Raw genomic sequence first — 18,886 nt, 5'->3', positions numbered from 1 at the left:
AAAGGTTCCCCACCCCTGACTTAGAGAAAACTAGAGCACTTATAATATTCACCTTTGACTTTGCTGCACCATTTCAAACTGTCAGAAGCCCTTGTTTCTAATTTACTAGCTTTGTATGCACTGCAAATCTGGGTTTTTTAAATGAGGGAGCATTCAAAATTAACCCCCACCCCCACTGTAGTTTGAAATGGTACAATCCAGCAGCAGATAATTCACACTAATGCTCCTAATTTGTTATTTCTAATTGACTTCAAGTCCTCTGGCCAAGGACTGTGTCAATTCAGAAGTTTACACTATATTCTTGAAGAGCTGCTTTCAGTAATGACAAAATTATAGGGAGAACAATGCTCTTAAAATTGCACACATCTGTATTTCACTGAAGTCATGCTCCAAAAAATGAATATTTCTAGAGTACCTACATAAACTAGGCAGTGTACATGCAGACAGAAATAGGCCGTGATCTTAAGCTTAGAACCCAAGTAATACATGACACACAAGGGAAGAACAGCGGTAAGAAATGGTAAAAGTGAGAAATCAGATTACGAACAAAAGGATGAAGAGGCAAATTTTAATCAGGTACTTAAACACAGAGAGAAATATAAGAGCCAAACATAAGCCAGGAATTAAAAAGCACCAATGATGGAGAAGCCAGGAGAGAAAAGGCACAGTGGGGAGCAGAGAATGTAACCAGGTTAAGGAAATCAAGGGTACCAAAGAGCCAATGAGCAAAAAGGGGTATAGAAAGAAGACAGATCAGCAACAGTAACAGAATGAAGACATCTAAACATAAGTGAAAGCTTGAACAGAATAAGAGGAAGACAAGATAACAGAAAAAGGTGTAACATCATGAACAGAACTGATTGGAGTTGAAGAGAGAAAATTTCCAAGTGTGATAATCTATACAAAGGGTTGCTTATTTCTCACATCAGAACTTTCCAAATAGAATTATTTTTGATGTGCCCTAGTTCTTAACAGCAAGAACACCTAGGGTCTCTCCAGAAGGAAGTCAAAATGTTCAACTGTCTCCTCTCAATCTGATATGACAACATAACTGAGGAAGCAAAGGATGAGGCTTCAGTTTATGTGGGATAAGGGGTAGCTATGGATACACACATTTTAAAGAATTCCAGTGGATTAACTACAAGGACATGGAAGAACCTACACCAGTGATTTTAAAAACATACTTCTAGACCTTAGAGGAGAAATAGGTCTCTGGACTATTGCTGCTTTTCTTACAGAGAATACTAAACAATATAGACCTCTGCCTGATTCAGCAAGGCAATTCTTATTGTTCTTAACAAGGCTACATATCCAGGATCATTAACTCAGATTAATTACATTTTAAATGCTAACAGATTGCAAGTGTGCACACTTGATATGTTCATTTCACAGACACTGGTGGAACCCAATGAGGAATAAAAAAGGACAAAATTTAGCCCACTCATACCTTAAACAGCAATGGGAGAGTACATAAAATACAAAAAATAGGAGAAGGGAACTTGAGAACTGACTACCCCAATACATATGGGTTCCTGCCAATAGGTATGGCTTCAGATTTCAAGTGATTTTAAACAGGTGTTTCAAATGACTGACATTTGGGATCTAGAATCTTATAGCCTATGCTTAGCATTACTATGCAGGTCTCAAATAATACACAGTAAGTAATGCTGTATCTTTTAGTGGATCAACACTGGGTCATGATGGCTTGGATCCAACAGTCCATTTATTTATGCAAGCAGATACTATGTTTGCTACTTTAGGTATAAACCATGTTTCGAACTGAAGTTGAGGAATAGCCAAGCAAGATGCTGAGCGGAAATTTTTTAGGAACTATTTATTTCATTGTCATTCATGACTATTAAAAAGACTAAAATATCGTGACTTAAACTTACTGATGGCATAAAGCATGGAAGAAATATTAGAGAAAGGCCAAGATGCTGTTTAAGAAAAACTGAACAGAAGTCAATAGAAAGAATAGCGCTGAAGAGAATAAAGGGTAAAATCGTGTACTTGAAGACTCAATGTTTTCCTGACCTTACTAGATCGCAAAATAGCTGACCTTTTGATGAAACAAAATTAATGGAGCACTTATGAACTATGTTATTTTTCCATAGAATTGGAAAGGATTAATCCTCTTTTGAAAGGTAGAGGCAAGACCCTATTTCTAATATCATGCCTGGATTGGTCACCATATTTAAGAGAAATGCCTTTAAACCAATGTAGAAGCAACTCAAGTAACAGCAAATGGGAATAATTACAAAAACAGAAGAGTTTACCCAAGTCAACACATAGGGCTGAAAACAGAGCTGAGGAGAAATACAAACAAAATTTTACAGATACACCAAAGAAATCAATACAGAGTGGGAAAGCTCTGTGTAAGATTAAGGATGATTGTGCATATGGGAATGGCTGTAAATTATCCATTTTACCTATTTCTGGCACAATGGGTATAATTATTGTTTGAATAAGAATGTATGCTTTGTGTAAACTAAAATAATTTATTACTTTTTTCCTGGAAAAGAACCTGCTAAGGTTTTTAATCATTGCCTTTAAACTTCCAAATTTGCTATTCTACCCCCATCAACGTCGGTCCCATAATAAAAGAAGGCATGTTGGGTAGGATGTCTGTGTTGGAAAACACTTTCTTGACATGTCATTTCAGCTCAATCATACACTTCAAAAGCCAAGCCCCACTTTTATAAGGGATTGGCAAATTTGTATTAAGACGAAGAGATATTTCCATATCCAGTCTCACATTTCCAAATATATTCATCATTTTGATAGAATGCTGATATCAATGAAACATCTACCTTTGATTGTGTGCCAGCCCTAGTCACATGTAAAATGAGGTGTTCACTTTTTACAACAAAAACAGCAGGCAACGTGAAAGGAGATGAACCTTCCCTCATCTCATCTCTCGGTATTGTATTATTCAGGCATTCTTCTTCCTTGTCTAGTTCATATTTTCTACCCTGAGGTTTCCCCAATTTTTCCCATGGAGAAACTGGTGATTTTGGGGAGTGCTGGAAAAGTCTGTTTTTTTAACTAGTTAAATCCTTTTTCACTCAAGGTTTTACACACTCAACATTTGTTGGATAAGAATCTTATATAAGACATCAGAATTTTATATAAGAATCTATAGCATAAGCAAATAATTCTTGTGTATACTGTAGACATATACAATATTTTCAAGACTATGTTTAAATTTTAATATTTTATCCATAAATAATATGCGAGGTGTATATACATAATTACTTAAGTTCAATGTTATGAGGCTTAGCTCTATATACAAATATGCTGCTATTGTGATTATATGACGTTTCTGTTCAAAAAGCTTCTTTGTTTACTACGAAGTTCCTATTTTTTTCAAGCTTTTTTTCTACCTCTCAGATGACAAAAAATAATATGTGTTAAAATAAAAAGAGCAGAGCTCTTTTTGTGGTACTGAGCATATTAACAATTTTGCTCATGCAAACGTAAGACATATTTATTTTTAAATTTCATAAACATGACAAATAGTACAATTTTATATGCTAAGTTGCAGGCTGGATCCAGCAAGCCGCTCATGTAAGGATGCTTTCTCTTACACTGATGGAAGAGGCAAGAAGGACGATTGTAGCTCCTTCCTACTGTCCACTCAAGGCCACTAACCCACATGGCTACTATTCCACACAGTTACTGCAACCATGGAGATCAACTTTCCTGAGGTCAGAAATGGATGGTGGAGGAAGGGAAAGCAGAGAAGGTCCACAACCATCAGTGCCTTAAACACGGCACCACAATTTTAGCAATCTCAAAGACCTGGCCATGATAGGCTGTGGACATGGCTGTCTACTAATGTATTTCAACGGAGTTTAACTCCTATTTGCAGCAGTCACAGGAGCACCTCAGAGTCACTGTCTCTGTTCCACCATGTGAGAGACATACAAATAAAACAATTTAGCTTTGACTCTGAGGTGCTCCTGTGACTGCTGCAAAAAGTTAAACTCCGTTGAAATACAATAGTAGACAGCAACGTCCACAGCCTATCATGGCCAGGTCTTTGCGTCATTTCACCCTCCCCCCACCCCCGTTTACAAATGAACTTCCATGTACTCTTTCCCAGAATTTTACATCTGACCAATATTAATTACAACTCTGAAACTGCTAAACCGGCCTAATATAGTATTAGCAACTGCATCCATTCATTGTTATTAAGTTTATGAAACAATGAATCTGGAAGTGGAAAAAACATCTACAGAAAAATAAAGCTCTGGATATTTTTCCCTGGGAGAATTTTCTGTCTAACATGTCTACACAAGAGTGCTTGTTACAAGTAAAACTGAAAAGGCCCCAAAATATAAATGGTTATTCCAAAAAGGAAGAGATAACAATCCCTCCAGAACCTATAATACTAAATACTAGGCTGGAAGCCTATGCCTATTTATGCAGTTAAAAAAATTCATGGAAGTCGGTAGAACTTATTTCTTAGTAAACATGTTTAGGGCAGTGCAGATGATTTTTTCTCCCATACTCCCTACCTAAAGAGGACAAAGTTTAACATACTTTGCTAGCATGCAATTATACACACCCAAGAAGTATTGTATGACAAACAAAACCAAATGGATTTAAGTTATGTCCTTTGATCAAAGTGCCTAACACACATTTTACCATGATCAGGACTTTGTTCTGCAAGTGTTATATATGTGACTGAATAAGAAAATAAAGGAATGCAAGAATACCAGAAAATTCCTAACCTATATAAATGATCATCCAAGTATGCTATCTCCTAGAAAATTATTATGGGCCTTTCATGTGATACAGCTTGTTACCTAAAACTTATTTTTTTAACACAAAAATAATCCTAAAAGGACCTTTATGCTGCAGAAATAGTTTCCAGGTATACATGCCCAGTCAAGTCCATCAAACCAGCAGATCTTCCCAGAGACTTAGAAAGACTAATTTTGCTACTGTTCTTTCAGATGCACATGTGAAATAACTCAGATATCTGTTTTAGGCTACACGCAAATCTATTAAAAGGCAGGTGCAGCTCTCAGATTCATACCCAAAATCGCTCTTGTTAAACTTTAAAACAGGGGTGTCGAACTCAATTGTTACAAGGGCCGGATATGACATAAATGTTACTTGGTTGGGTAGGCTATTCTTTGCCAGCCCAGCTTGAGACTGGGTGTGTGTGTGCTGCCTCAGCTGGCTGGATAAGAGTTCTCAAGGGGCCGGATTCAGCCCGCGGGCCTAATGTTTGATACCCCTGATTTAAAGGTTTCACTACTCTACCACCTCTGCATCAACTAGCAGATAGCTAAAATAAAGACAAATTCTAGTCTCTTAGAGTTCGCTATCAGCAAAAGAAAAGCCAATATTGTCAGACCTGCAATCATATCGCTGATGCTAGTATGATAAAATGAGAACCAAAACCAGAAAAACAAGGTGTACACTATAAAACTATTAGCATATGTGTGAAACAGCTTAAAGATCTAAACTGCAACCCATAAACACATTTGTTTCAGTCTTGAAGTCTTTGGTATGACTTCAAAGTGGATTACAGATTGCAGCTCAATCTTTAATTTCTTAGGAAACACCTGACATTATGAAAAGCTACCCCATATATCTTATTTCTATAGAGGTTTATTTAATAGCTAGCAGTTGTACCTTAAGAGAGGCTAGGGGATGTTCTGGACCAAGTAAACTCCAATGAAAGGAAGCCAAATCTTCATCTGGTAAAATGTGATTACCTAGAACATAAAATACATACTTTTTAAAGCCCTAAAATAAATACTTTATGCAAGCAATCCTACAAAATGGAAGTATCAGGCACTTTTTTAATGCACAACCAGTGTTTGCACTTTTAATCTTAAATTCAAATGTCCCAGGTAATGCAATTATAGTAACTGAATATGGTAATAAGCATTTATAAAGTAACCAATCTCCATATTTTTTCCAGTATAAATTCTAATTTATAAACATGTTTATTCAAAAGCAAATTTCATAAATACCAAAGGGGCATGCATCCAAGCAATGTTTAGGACTACAAAATTACTTGTGGTCCCTCTTAAAGTAAAATGAGGTTAAATAAAGGTGTTTTGGATCAGGGTACCAGGATTTCTATTCATAACTCAAACACGGATTTTACGGTATACATACTGCAAATCCCCACACCCCAGCAAAGGCAGGAAAAACAAAGGCTGAACATTTCATAAAGTGTACTGACAAGGTTTGCTCTGGACCTTTCAGTTACACATTATAAAGATCTGTTTAAATGCGAACTTCCAGATATCATTCCACCTACCTAAAAGAGCAGCAAAAATAGGAAACCGATTTGGATTCAGGTCCAGTTGCTTGGCAACTTCATGCATCAGGTATTGGCTTGTCGTGAGGCTTTTTCCATTACGGCTCAGTTTTAGGGCATGGGCACTGAAATAGTAAGGGATGTTGCACAATGCGTAATCTGAATCATATGCAACCAAGCCATGGAAACCCTTTTCTCGGCAAAAAGCAATTACTTCTTGGTGGTGGTCTTCAATGCTCTGTGCAACCTACGCAAAAAGGAGTGGTGCAGAGAAAGACATGTTAAATGCAAGTTGCATCCTGTCCTATCAACATATTAAGAAATGTAAACGGGTCATGCCAAATACGTTTTAATCTATGAGAACGTTCAGAGTCCAACCTGGAGTGCATCACTATGGCATAAGGGCATACAACAATATGACATCAGAACAACCCACAACTAAGCATCAATACTGTTCAGTTTATCCTTTTCTTCCTGTCACTGTGAATGCTATTTCCATGATAACTGTTGATCCTGCATTCAAATACACAATTAGCACAGTTCTGACAATACCTCTTATGCAAGGAAAGGGGGAAAGTACACAAGTCTGATGTCCACTTCCAATGTTACCATGGGCAGTAGGGGCAGTAGTATCACCCAACATCTCTAATATCAGGATAAACAGCCAGTGCCCTTCTAACGAAGTCTACATCAAAGACACATCTAGGATTCTGCTCCTTCTCTTGAATATGATAGGTTATCAACTCTCACTTTGGTGTTTCCTTGGATAAGTGCACAATGTAACTAGGTAGAAAGGATCACTTATTGCAATGTAACTCGTTGAAACGTAACTGGTGATCGGTACTGCATATATTTAAAAGTTACTGAGTGCTCACTGTCCAAACACAATCTCAAAGTTGTTGTGTCTTTTATTCTTAAGATAGAGCACACATAAATGTAAAACGCAACTGAAGAAAAAGTAGTATCACAATCGAAAATACCAGCCTGAACAGGAAGGTCCTTCACCTCTCATCTGAAACTACATAAAACTGCACTGGCAGATAATCTTATAAAGAAATTCCAAAGTCTCCATGCTACAACGAAAAATGAGCTGCAGCTCATCAGGAGCACGCATCATGTCAGGAAAACAGGTTCCAATTGTGTCACAACAACAAATACTCATACAAAATTCCACAAGAATTGTCATTCTCAGTAGAAAAAAGCAAGAGTCCAGTAGCACCTTAAAGATTAACAAACATTCTGGCAGGGTATGAGCTTTTTGTGAGTCACAGGTATCTGAAGAAGTTAGTCTTTAAGGTGCTACTGGACTCTTGCTCTTTTCTACTGCTACAAACAGACTAACATGGCCTCCCATCAAGATCTGTCATATCTCAGATATTCAAGCCTAATTTATCATTGTAAAATTGAACTATTAGTTTTACATCAGCATTCATCAGGCACACAAATGAAGCATTAAAGAATCTAGATAAATGTGTTTTTACATCACAAAATACACAAGAACACAAATTCCAACAAGTTAACACATGAATTGAACATCTGGAAACAAATTAAGAGGGTAACTCAGTAAGTGTTATGCTCAACATATTATCTGAAAGTAAGAGACTACTAAATCAACTGCTCTTATTTATATATGAGAGTCTGAATTCAAAGAACAGTAAACCTAGCTCCATGAACCAATGGAACCAACTTACCTCTTATTCACAGCAAAAATCGTATAAAATAAACAGAGTTGAGAAAAAGACCTTAATCCCATTGTTTCTTTGCAAATCTATGTACACAGAATTCTTAAGTGCTAAATTTCAAAAAGTCCAATGAATGGAAGATTGCTTAGAGTGGAACACATCTGCACAAGGAGCTAAGAGTGAGGAGGGAGGGGCAAGCAGTAAAAATGAAAGTGAAACCTTATGAGCACAAATCTTCGCAAGTCTTGGGATTTTTCTGTATATAGCCTGAAGAGAAAATCTATAATGGCAGCAGGCCACAAAAGAGGCTCATTTGGAGCATATTTTAATGAAGTCCCTCTACCTATGGGTAAGGCAGGCATGCGTGCAAAATTCAAACACTGCAACAAAGAAATGCAAGGCCTGGTGGCCCGAATGAAAAAAGGAAATACATAATTATGAAATTACTGCAAGGCGAACTATCAATGTATTTCTAATAGTATAACCAAATTAATAATTGTTTGATATAACTGTAAACCTAATCTGAAAAGTTATTATTCTAAAAATGAAACCTTCATCTGGTTGTAAATATTAAGATTAAACCAGCAAGAATGAGTCTTTATGTAAAAAAAAACCCATGATTTAAATCTAGTCTTACTGACTAGTGATTTAAAGCAAATCCACCCAGCATCTTTTTTAACCATTTTGTTACAGTAAAGCCTTATTATCAGTGTAGGAAGACCCTCTTGAATTGTACTGTTTGCACAAAGCCTGGAGTGGTAGGCCCAGAGTGTGGTCCTCAATTAGGCCGCTCCATAAAGTGGGAGCACAATAGAGAATGCATGGGTAATTGTCAATCCTGCCCATTCACAGGTTGGTACTTGCTGAAGACTTACAAACACAGATGAGCAAAAGTGTTAGAGGCAGTACCACAGATATGAGGGACCAAAGCCACGAAGAGCTTTGTATGACAGCCAACCCTTTTAATTGAGCCAATGAGTGACTGCAGAATGTGACGAGTGACATGCTCTGTCTAGTTCTTAATAATGGCTGAGCTGTGGCATTCTGCACCAACTGGTGTTTCCAAGTTGATTCTGAAGGGAGACCACTGTAAGGAGCATTGCATTAGTCTTGTCTCGATGTTACTGTGGGGTGGATCCAGGTGGCCAGATAAGGCGTATCAAGGTTTTGTGCACTCTACTTGACTAGCCACATCTGACTTCCATATAAGTGGTGACTTGGAAATGCAAAAACAGCAAAGAAAAAGATGAACGAACTCAGACCTTAACAAAGAAAGCAATTATTGAGGTAAATGAAAGAACATGGAAAAATCAACTCTATTAGTGACTTTTGCTAAACATACATGAGTACTACAGATTCTGAAGACTTACAAACACAGGCAGTCTGAATTGGCTGCATTATTAAATCTCAGTTTAATATTTAGAATAGACAGAGATATGTTAGAATTTCTACCAGTGTTCTACTTGAACTCACAAAAAAAATAATCTGTTTATAAGGACAATTTATATATGTAACTAAAACTGAACAACAAACATTGACAAATACACTTAAAGCCTTAAAAGGGAATGTGTCACAACACATTTAACCTATGTTAAAGCCTTAAAATGGGATTATGTAATTTTTATACTATGCCACCTCAGGAACTTAATATTTAATTCAAATAGCATTTGAATTCTTAATATTGTTTGACACACTCCTCTCTCACTCACACTGTACAGCTTTTTCCACTGACATGCAATTTACTGGGAGAAGTATCGACCTGAACACATGAAGCTGCCTTATACTGAATCAGACCCTTGGTCCATCAAAGTCAGTATTGTCTACTCAGATCAGCAGGCTCTCCAGGGTCTCAGGCAGAGGTCTTTCACATCACTTACTTGCCTAGTCCCTTTAACTGGAGATGCCGGGGATTGAACCTGGGCCCTTCTGCATGCCAAGCAGATGCTGTACCACTGAGCTACAGCCGCTCCCTAAATAATATTTCAAAAGATGTGTGTTCTCTGTGTTATGTGCAGTCAAGTTGCTTCCAACTCATGGTGACCCTATGAATTAATGTCCTCCAAAATGTCCTATCATTAACTGCCTTGCTCAGGTCTTGCAAATTGAGGGCCCTGGCTTTCTTTATAGAGTCAATCCATCACATGTTGGGTCTCCCTCTTTTCCTGCTGCCTTTAACTTTTCCTAGCACTGTTGTCTTTTTCAGTTACTCTTGTCTTCTCATAATGTGACCAAAGCACAATAGCCTCCATTTAGTCACTTTAGCTTCTAAGGGGAGTTCAGGCTCTTACTTCATTTAACCCAATGCTGCAAAAAAAGTTAGGCATGAATTCTTGCTTTAGTTGCCATTATGATAGAAATAAATCTATAGAACTCTTATAGTCTATTTTATGTATTCAAGATTTGCTAAGATATGGAAGACCACAGGAGAGAGTCAATCTTTAATATACAATAAAGGACACAACATACTGTACATATTCAAGATAGATTTTCTTTTTTAAACATATTAGAAAGCCAGGGTGGAGTTAGGACTAGCATGTTGGAGTGGGATTACGGAGCCACAGGTTCAACTCCCTGCTCACTATGAAATTCACTGAACAACTTTGGACCAGCTGAACCGCTCAGCCTAACTTACCTCCTACCAAGGCTATCATGAGGATAAAAGGGATTGTGAGAACCACATATGCTACTCTAAAATCCTTGCAGGAAAGGCAGGATAAAAGTGTGAGAAGTTTAGTAGCGTTAGGAATGCTTTCATATGATACTCTGAGTGAGAATTACAAAATTCAAATCAAGCAGGCAGCCTTTACTAACACTTTTGAACTCTATGCACTCTTAAGACCACATGGCATTCAGCATTCTAGTAATACTAAAAAACTACATCACACAGCAGCTTTAAAAGGCCATGCAGCATGCAAAGAGCCAAGCAAGATTTTAAAAATCTGAAAAGACAGGCAAAATTTTATTATAGGTAACAAAAAGATGGCCCTGACCTGGATGGCCGAGGCTAGCCTGATCTCGTCAGATCTCAGAAGCTAAGCAGGGTCAGCCCTGGTTAGTACTTGGATGGGAGACCACCAAGGAACGCCAGGGTTGCTGTGCACAGGAAGGCACTGGCAAACCACCTCTGTTAGTCTCTTGCCATGAAAACCCCAAGAGGGGTCGCCATAAGTCGGCTGCGACTTGACGGCACTTTACACACACAACAAAAAGATGGGCCTTAATACAGAACATTGTTTTAAAATCCTTTTTAGTATGTCATAAAGACAGAACCAGGAGATCAAAAACACTGAACAAATGTAACAAGAATTACGTTTTTTATGGATTACATAAGGAGGAATATACAGCACCTTAATTCTATTTTCACAAAAGAACATGCCATTATGTGAAGCATAGTAGTTTGAAAAAATTGTTCCAATAAGATTTCCAATCAGCAACAACAGTTAAATTAGTAAAAAAAAAAATCCTCAAATTTATGCTGTTCATCATGAGACACGAAACATTTAGCGTCAACGCTAAATGTAAGAACTAGTTTCCACCTTCAATTGTAAGTCCTTTATTAGAAATGCATGTCACATCTGATTAAGTTACAGAGCAAAGTGCGGTTGCGCTTAACAGCTCTCCCATACAGAAGAATTTAACAAGCATACAAGAACAGAACAATCTAACTTGTTCAGTGTAGTGCTACATTTCACGTCTGTCACTTCTATAAGCCAATCATTACACCAGATCAGTCAACTCATAGGCTTATGAAATCTCTTGCCAGTTACAACTGAAACAAGGGGTGGGACTTCCACTATCATCTTAGTCTGAAGTATCACTGCCACTCAAAAAAGCTGGATTTCTCGGCCTTGAACGGAAGTTCGAAGCAGAAAGCCATCTAATAAGTTAATGATCCACACCTCCAGCTGTTGTTTTGCAGTTTCACTGAACTTATAAACTTTACTCTCAATATCCTTCTTTAAAAATGTTTAAGAAAGTTGTCTTTATTAAAAAAAACAAAAACAAGGACAACTCTCTCCTTTCTAAAAGCATTCTTTGTCCTGAACTGGTTAAGGCTGTGGTTTAGTCTGACAAAAGGATAGCACAAAATTCTAATATTAAACTCTGTTTGCTGATCTGTGCTCTTCACTAAAGGTCACATAATATTAATTATGCTATGAAAAAGAATTGCCAAAGCCTGCTACTTATTAAGTGTGAAATCTTCTGTAGGTTTTCCTCCTTCGCAAGAGCTTAAGCAGAATATCCCACCCTTCAACAACTCATTTTTTTCTTGATAAAGCATAATGGAAAATCGCTTTAAACTTTACCATAAGAAGTGTTAAATAAAAGTTACAAAAACAGTTCTCAATAGGGCATTAATGTCAAACAATGAACAGACAATCACGGTTCAACATAGTTTAAGAGGATTTCTATTTTAAACTGCGCTGTTTTCAGTACAGTAAATTATAAATTCGCATAATAGATAGCTAAGAAGTTTTTTATTGTACAATAAAACAGTTAAAATTACACATTTTAATCAAATACTCAATTTGTTCTCAACTTCATGCTTTAATGCTAGTTTAATCCACAAATCCCCTTTTAATGTAAATCATTTGTTCAATAACTTGTTGCTTACTTTCATTTTCTTGGCAAACCTGTACCTTAATGCCCTTCAGTAGTAACTGTTTAGACAAATGCAGAAGTGACTGCACTAAAAAAAATAAGGAGCCACCTCTGGAGATATCCACTTCGAGAAGACTGGCTGCTCTCTTGAAAAGGACATTTTATAAATCAGAGTAAACAGAACAATGGCCAGGAACAACATGGAGTCAAGACACAGCTCAGTGGAAATGAACCAACTACCCAAACTTCAAATCAGGGTGATCTAGAGCAAATTCATTTTGCTATCTATTCATACTCTAACTCTCGGCCTAACTCCCTTCCTACCTTACAAACTTATAAGCAAGGGAAAAGAAGAAGACATAACCTGAGATGTAGAAAAAGAAAGGAATTGCCGGGGGGGGGGGGGAGAGAAGAGTCTAAATGCAAATCTTGAAGAGGAAATGCAGACTCAAGAGTGTAGTTGAACAGGAAATAAAACGGACGCAGAATCAAATAGTCTTTACAAGCCATCAGAACATGGCTAAATGTGGATGGGAGCCTTCGGATGTTCTAAATCACCCTCGTCTGGTTTTCAAAGCTTGACAGGTATGTATAAATAGCAAAATCCCTGTAGAGATTGAGGACATCAGGGTGCTTACTAAGCCCTCCCCTTTTCCGGCAAAGGGCACCCTGCAGCTTCATATCAACTAAATGAGGTGGCAGAGAATACTTATTTCTGATCCGGCCCATGGGGGGGGGGGGGAGAGAGAAAAGGCCAAAGGGGCGGCAGGAGCAGCAGCCACATAAAGTTTTTGGCTGCATCTGCACAAGTACTGCTGGCCGACAGTGAGCACGCTCGTTCCCAGGGAGCTCGGAGCATCTCCTCTCCCCGCCCAAGCCGCCGACACCGCCAGCTTTTGACGACATTTTGCGGATATGGGGAGGCAAGAACTTCCCTCCCTCGCTCTGAACTCCGAGCCGTAACCGAGAGGGCAACCCCGCTGCCATCTTAAGAGCGCGGCCCCTCCTTTCCCCCCAAAGCAGTGCAACTGCGAGGAACCAAGGGAACAGGGCAGGGGCTCCGCGGGCAAGGCAGCCAGCCAGCCAGCGAGGGAGACGTGCCGCCCAGGGAGTTGGCCGCTGGGATCAGGGCAGCTGCCAAAGGGCCCCCCAAAGAAAACAGATGGGGGGGGAGACACCCGCCCTGTAAATGAAACGAGGGATGGCAAAGGGAAGGGCGCCCATGGCGAGCGAGGAAACAACAACAAAAAGTGCAGGGAGGAAATACAGGCATTGCAAAGTGGCCTGGGAAAGGGAGCGCCGGCGCTGTGGGGTGGTGCCGGTGCAATGAACCGGGGGGCCTAGAGAGGGAGGACGTGGAGTTGGGCACGGCGCCTCGCGCCGGAGCAGCCCCCCCCCTCCCATCCCCCCCAATTACCTTGATGTGGAAGCGGATGAGGGCCAGGCGGATGCAGTGCGCCATGCAGACGGGCGGCAGGAACCAGACCTTGGGCGGCGGGGTGCCCTTGTTCTGGACGTGGCTGACGATCTGCTGGGCCGTCTGGCGCTCGTTGCCCTGCCGCTTCACCCACTCGTGGAGCCGGGCCTTCTCCAGGGCGCCGCCGAAGAAGACGAAGAGCTCGATGTTGCCGTTGAAGCAGGCCTTGGCCAGCGCCGCCAGGTAGCCCAGCATGTGGTTCCACTGCCCGCCGCTCACCCAGTCCGTGTAGAAGCCGCCGTAGAGCCGGTGCAGGCAGTTGTCGGCGTCGATGAGGAGGCGCAGCGGGGTCTGGGGGGGCCTCTGCCGGCCGCCCCCCACCAGGCTGCCCCGCGCCAGCTTCTGCAGCTCCACCGGCACCACGGCGCTGGGGCAGTGCTTCTCGATGTAGTCCTGGAAGCCCTGCACTCCCATGGCGGTGGGTGGGTGGGTGGGGGGCACCGAACGGGCCGCGGAGGTCGGGGGCGGAAGGGGGCCCTGCCGTCCGGGCCAGGCGGTAGCAGCAGCTGTAGTAGTAGTGGTAGTGGTGGTAGTTGCGAGTCGTGGGACGTGGATGGAGCCTCAACTAAGGTGGGGGGTGGGCGGCTGCAGTTGCACGGTGGCTCTTCACGGGGGGGTGGTGTGGATGAGTGGGGGGCTCATGGCTCCTGCGGCCGCCATGTGCTGCTCTCACAGGGCCATGGCTCGCGGGGATCCGGGCTTCTGCTGTGGCGGCTGCCGCTGCGGCTCCTACTGCCGGGGGAAGGAAAGGAGGGAGGGAGGAAGGGAGGGAAGAGAGAGAGAGAGAGAGCGGGAGGGGAGGGAGGAGAAGGGGAAGGGCGGGCGGGAGCGGCACAGCGCGCAGGAAACCAGCCCACTGGCCGCCGCGGAACAGGCGGGACTTGGCCCGGGATGCCTCCGCCGCCGCCGCTGCTCACGCCCGCCAGGCCGGCCCCACAGCGCCCTCCCTCCGCCCCCCGCCTCGCCGTTCCCCTGCGAGGGGGCACCCCCCCCCGGGAGGTCTGGGCTGGCCAGGCCGGCCCACCGCCCCACCGCCGGCCCCTGGCTACGCGGCCCTGCAGCTGAGGCGCGGGGGGAGGGGGCCCCTCTGCGCGGCCTGGCCCTGTTGCATAACCCACGCATGCGCACCGCGGGGCGGGCGGGAAAGAGGCGGCGAGGGGGATTGGACCCGGGAATGCCTCGCAAGCGGAAATGAACGGGTGGAGAGGGGCGGGGGGGGGGTTGCTAGGAGAGGCTGCGTGAGGGGAGGGGAGGGGGGCCCGGGGAAGCGGGGAACTCGCTGGAAGAGTATAGGTGGGATGGGGAGGGCCCCGGGGAAGGAAAACTCAGAGGGGGAGGCGGCTTTAAATAGAGGGAGTGGGAAAGGAAACGACGGCGTTGGGGGGATTGCCTGCGAAGACGCTTCTTGTCAAAGCGGGAAACCTTACAGATGGTCCGGTACTGGTGGTGCTGTTCTTTATAAAACGCGCGGTCTCTTTTATTCCCTGTTTCAGCCAGGGTCGAACCCACGTTCGGCGAAACGCCTGCGCGTTCGATCCTGGCTGAAACAGAGAATATGTGTGTGTTAAGTGCCGTCAAGTCGCTTCCGACTCATGGCGACCCTATGAATGAAAGTCCTCCAAAATGTCCTGATCTTGCAAATTGAAGGCTGTGGCTTCCTTTATTGAGTCCAACCATCTCTTGTTGGGTCTTCCTCTTTTCCTGCTGCCCTCAACTTTTCCTAGCATGACTGTCTTTTCCAGTGACTCATCTCATGATGCGACCAAAATACAATAGCCTCAGTTTAGTCATTTTAGCTTCTGGGGTCCGTTCAGGCTTGATTTGATCTGTAGCCCACTGATTTGTGTTTTTTTTTGGCAGTCCATGGAATCCGTAACACTCTCCTCCAACGCCACATTTCAAAGGAATCTATTTTCTTCCTATCAGCTTTCTTCACTGTCCAGCTTTCACACCCATACAAAGTAATAGGGAATACGATGGCATGAATTAATCTAGTCTTGGTGGCCAGTGACACATCCTTACACTTCAAAATCTTTTCAGGGAATAAAGGAGGCTAAAGCGTTTTAGCCCAAAATTAAAGGTCAAGAAGCACTGAGATTCTCTTTATCTATGTCGTTGGGGACCGCCATAGAGATAGCAGAACACTTTGTGCTACTCTTTGCCAATCCTACACAGAGTTAGATGGCCACATACCAGTTGATTTCTATAGGGTTTGCACATCAAGCTCTTCTCATCCCCCCCCCCTCCATTTTTTTGTTTTGTTTTGTTTTTGTCGTTGCTGACCCACAAGGTCCCTGTCACAGTCAGGTTGTGGATGCACTCCATAACAAAACCCTAATTATTTTTGTGTCATGGATAAATTGGACTGTGTCATGGGGCAATAATATTACACCAACTGTTAAGACCCAAACGGTGATTGGTGAAAAATATTGTCGAAGGCTTTCACGGTCAGAGTTCATTGGTTCTTGTAGGTTATCCAGGCTGTGTGACTATGGTCTTGGTATTTTCTTTCCTGACGTTTCGCCAGCAGCTGTGGCAGGCATCTTCAGGGGAGTAACACTGAAGGACAGTGTCTCTCAGTGTCAAGTGTGTAGGAAGAGTAATATATAGTCAGAAAGGGGTTGGGTTTGAGCTGCAAAAAGCTCCTGCAAAAAGTATCAAAGGTAATATGCTAATCATTGTCCTATAAGTATCAAGATAATGTGCTAATGAGGTGTGGTAAATATGGAACCATTGTATCCTGAAGTGATCTGTTAATGTGTGAAACCCAAAGCTAATCTGCATGGCTATTGTGGACTGTAGTCTTTGTTAGTCTCCAGACATATCACACCCTCATTAGCACATTATCTTGATACCTACAGGACAATGATTAACACATTACCTTGATACTTTTTGCAGGACAATGATTCAGCTCAAACCCAACCCCTTTCTGACTATATATTACTCTTCCTACACACTTGACACTGAGAGACACTGTCCTTCAGTGTTACTCCTCTGAAGATGCCTGCCTCAGCTGCTGGTGAAACGTCAGGAAAGAAAATACCAAGACCACAGTCACACAGCCCGGATAACCTACAAGAACCAATGAACTCTGACAGTGAAAGCCTTCGACTATATTTTTCACCAATCACCGTTTGGGTCTTAACAGCTGGGTGTAATATTATTGCCCCATAACATAGTCCAATTTATCCATGACACAAAAATAATTAGGGTTTTGTTATGGAGTGCATCCACAACCTGACTCTGTGACAGGGCCCGGATAACCTACAAGAACCGGTGATTGGTGAGTTCCTTAAACCAAGCCAGAACCTATTAAGATGTAATGACGGTGAGCACCTTTTTAATATTAAAACTCATCTATCAAGGCCCAAACATTGCAGTATTATTAAAACAATTAAATGTAGTTTAAAAAAATACCTGTATCATCACAGCGTGATTCAGCTAAAAAGCACAATGATAGTCCTGTATTTCAATAAGAAATAAAGCATGCACTTAACCTGATCCTTAGGCACACTTAAGCCTGTTTCAAAGGATGTCTTAACTCTGAATAAGCTTGGACTGCACAGAGCTTTTACTGGATTGTGCCTTTTAATATAGCATTAGATCACCAGAAAAGCAAGCGTTGGGCTGCCATGTCTGTTCTCTGGGAAGAAATGTTATTATGCCAGTCACATGCCACTTACCATGAAGAAGAAGAACGTGCCATTGAGTTGAAACCGACTCATGCCGAACCTCATCTAAGGGATGTCCTAGGCAAGAGATGAGCAGAAGTGGTTTGCCATTGCCTTCCTCTGCATCCCAGTCTTCCTTGGTGGTCACCCTTCCTAGTACTGACTGTGGCCAGCCCTGCAGAGCTCACAAGCTCTGACGAGCCAGGCCTATGCTGGCTTATTTGGGCTGCTGCTCTTACCATACCAGATACATACATACATTTCTGGCAGGTGGTACATCTTCATTGATAGAGTTTACTTGAGACCAAGGGAAAAAGTAATGGAAGTAAATGTCACCATTTTCACTCTCCAGTCAAGAAAGTTCTGACTAATCCTAGAAAGGAGTAATGAGTCTCACTTTATCAGAAATTTATTGCAAATGTTTGTTTAAATGTTTTAGTGAAATAGGATGGAGGCCAGATAGTAAAGGATCTAGGATAAAAGAAGAGAAGATGATACCTATTTTCTCCTACAGAAATTGTTTTTTTGTGTATTTGACATGAAGTGCCATGCAGTTTCCTCTCTTTTCTTGCAGTCTCCTTCACTGTCACTCATTTCTCAACTGTTTCAATTAACATATGCATTTTAACCCCCTCCTCCTTTAATTTAAAGCTCAATTTAAAGCGGATTTAGTTTAAATTTAAAGTGGAAGCATGCTGGGGCCAGAGGTCAATGAATCGTAACCATCCTCAGCTAGTTTTTGGGAAAGGCTGCGGCTCAGTGGTAGAAAATCTGTTTGGCATGCAGGAAGACCCAGGTTCAGTCCCCAGCATCTCCAGTCAAAGGGACTAGGTAAGTAGGTGATGTGAAAGACCTCTGCCTGAGACCCTGGAGAGCCGCTGCCGGTCTGAGTAGACAATACTGACTTTGATGGACCAAGGGTCTGATCAGTATAAGGCAGCTTCATGTGTTCAACTCCATAGGAAAGCTGTGAACCTTGTGTTTAGCAAATTAAGATAAAAAGAACTGGTTAGAAACAGTAACAGAAAACACAACTGAGCTTTAAATTAAAGGAGGAGGGGGTTAAAATACATATGTTAATTGAAGCAGATGAGAAATGAGTGACAGTGAAGGAGACTGCAAGAAAAGAGGAAATGGTGAGGTACTTCATGTCAAAAACAAAAAAGAA

General features: G+C 41.8%; 1 protein-coding gene across 1 annotated transcript in view; it reads right to left on the bottom strand.

Moving 5' to 3' along the window:
- FAM120A (family with sequence similarity 120A) overlaps positions 1-14,505 on the bottom strand; it is a 68,067-nt gene extending 53,562 nt beyond the window's left edge. Inside the window, exons 1-3 of the mRNA XM_056851619.1 lie at positions 13,988-14,505; positions 6,287-6,533; positions 5,650-5,732 (exon numbers count right to left, since the gene is read on the bottom strand). Coding sequence (XP_056707597.1) covers positions 5,650-5,732; positions 6,287-6,533; positions 13,988-14,461 — 804 coding nt within the window. The 5' untranslated portion in view covers positions 14,462-14,505. The remainder of the gene's footprint in view (positions 1-5,649; positions 5,733-6,286; positions 6,534-13,987) is intronic.
- Positions 14,506-18,886: the final 4,381 nt, after the last annotated feature.

The sequence above is a fragment of the Euleptes europaea genome, chromosome 1 (assembly GCF_029931775.1).
Source record: "Euleptes europaea isolate rEulEur1 chromosome 1, rEulEur1.hap1, whole genome shotgun sequence".
Lineage (NCBI taxonomy): Eukaryota > Metazoa > Chordata > Lepidosauria > Squamata > Sphaerodactylidae > Euleptes > Euleptes europaea.
Note: the sequence above shows the minus strand (reverse complement) of the source record. Positions and strands in the feature narration are given on the sequence as shown.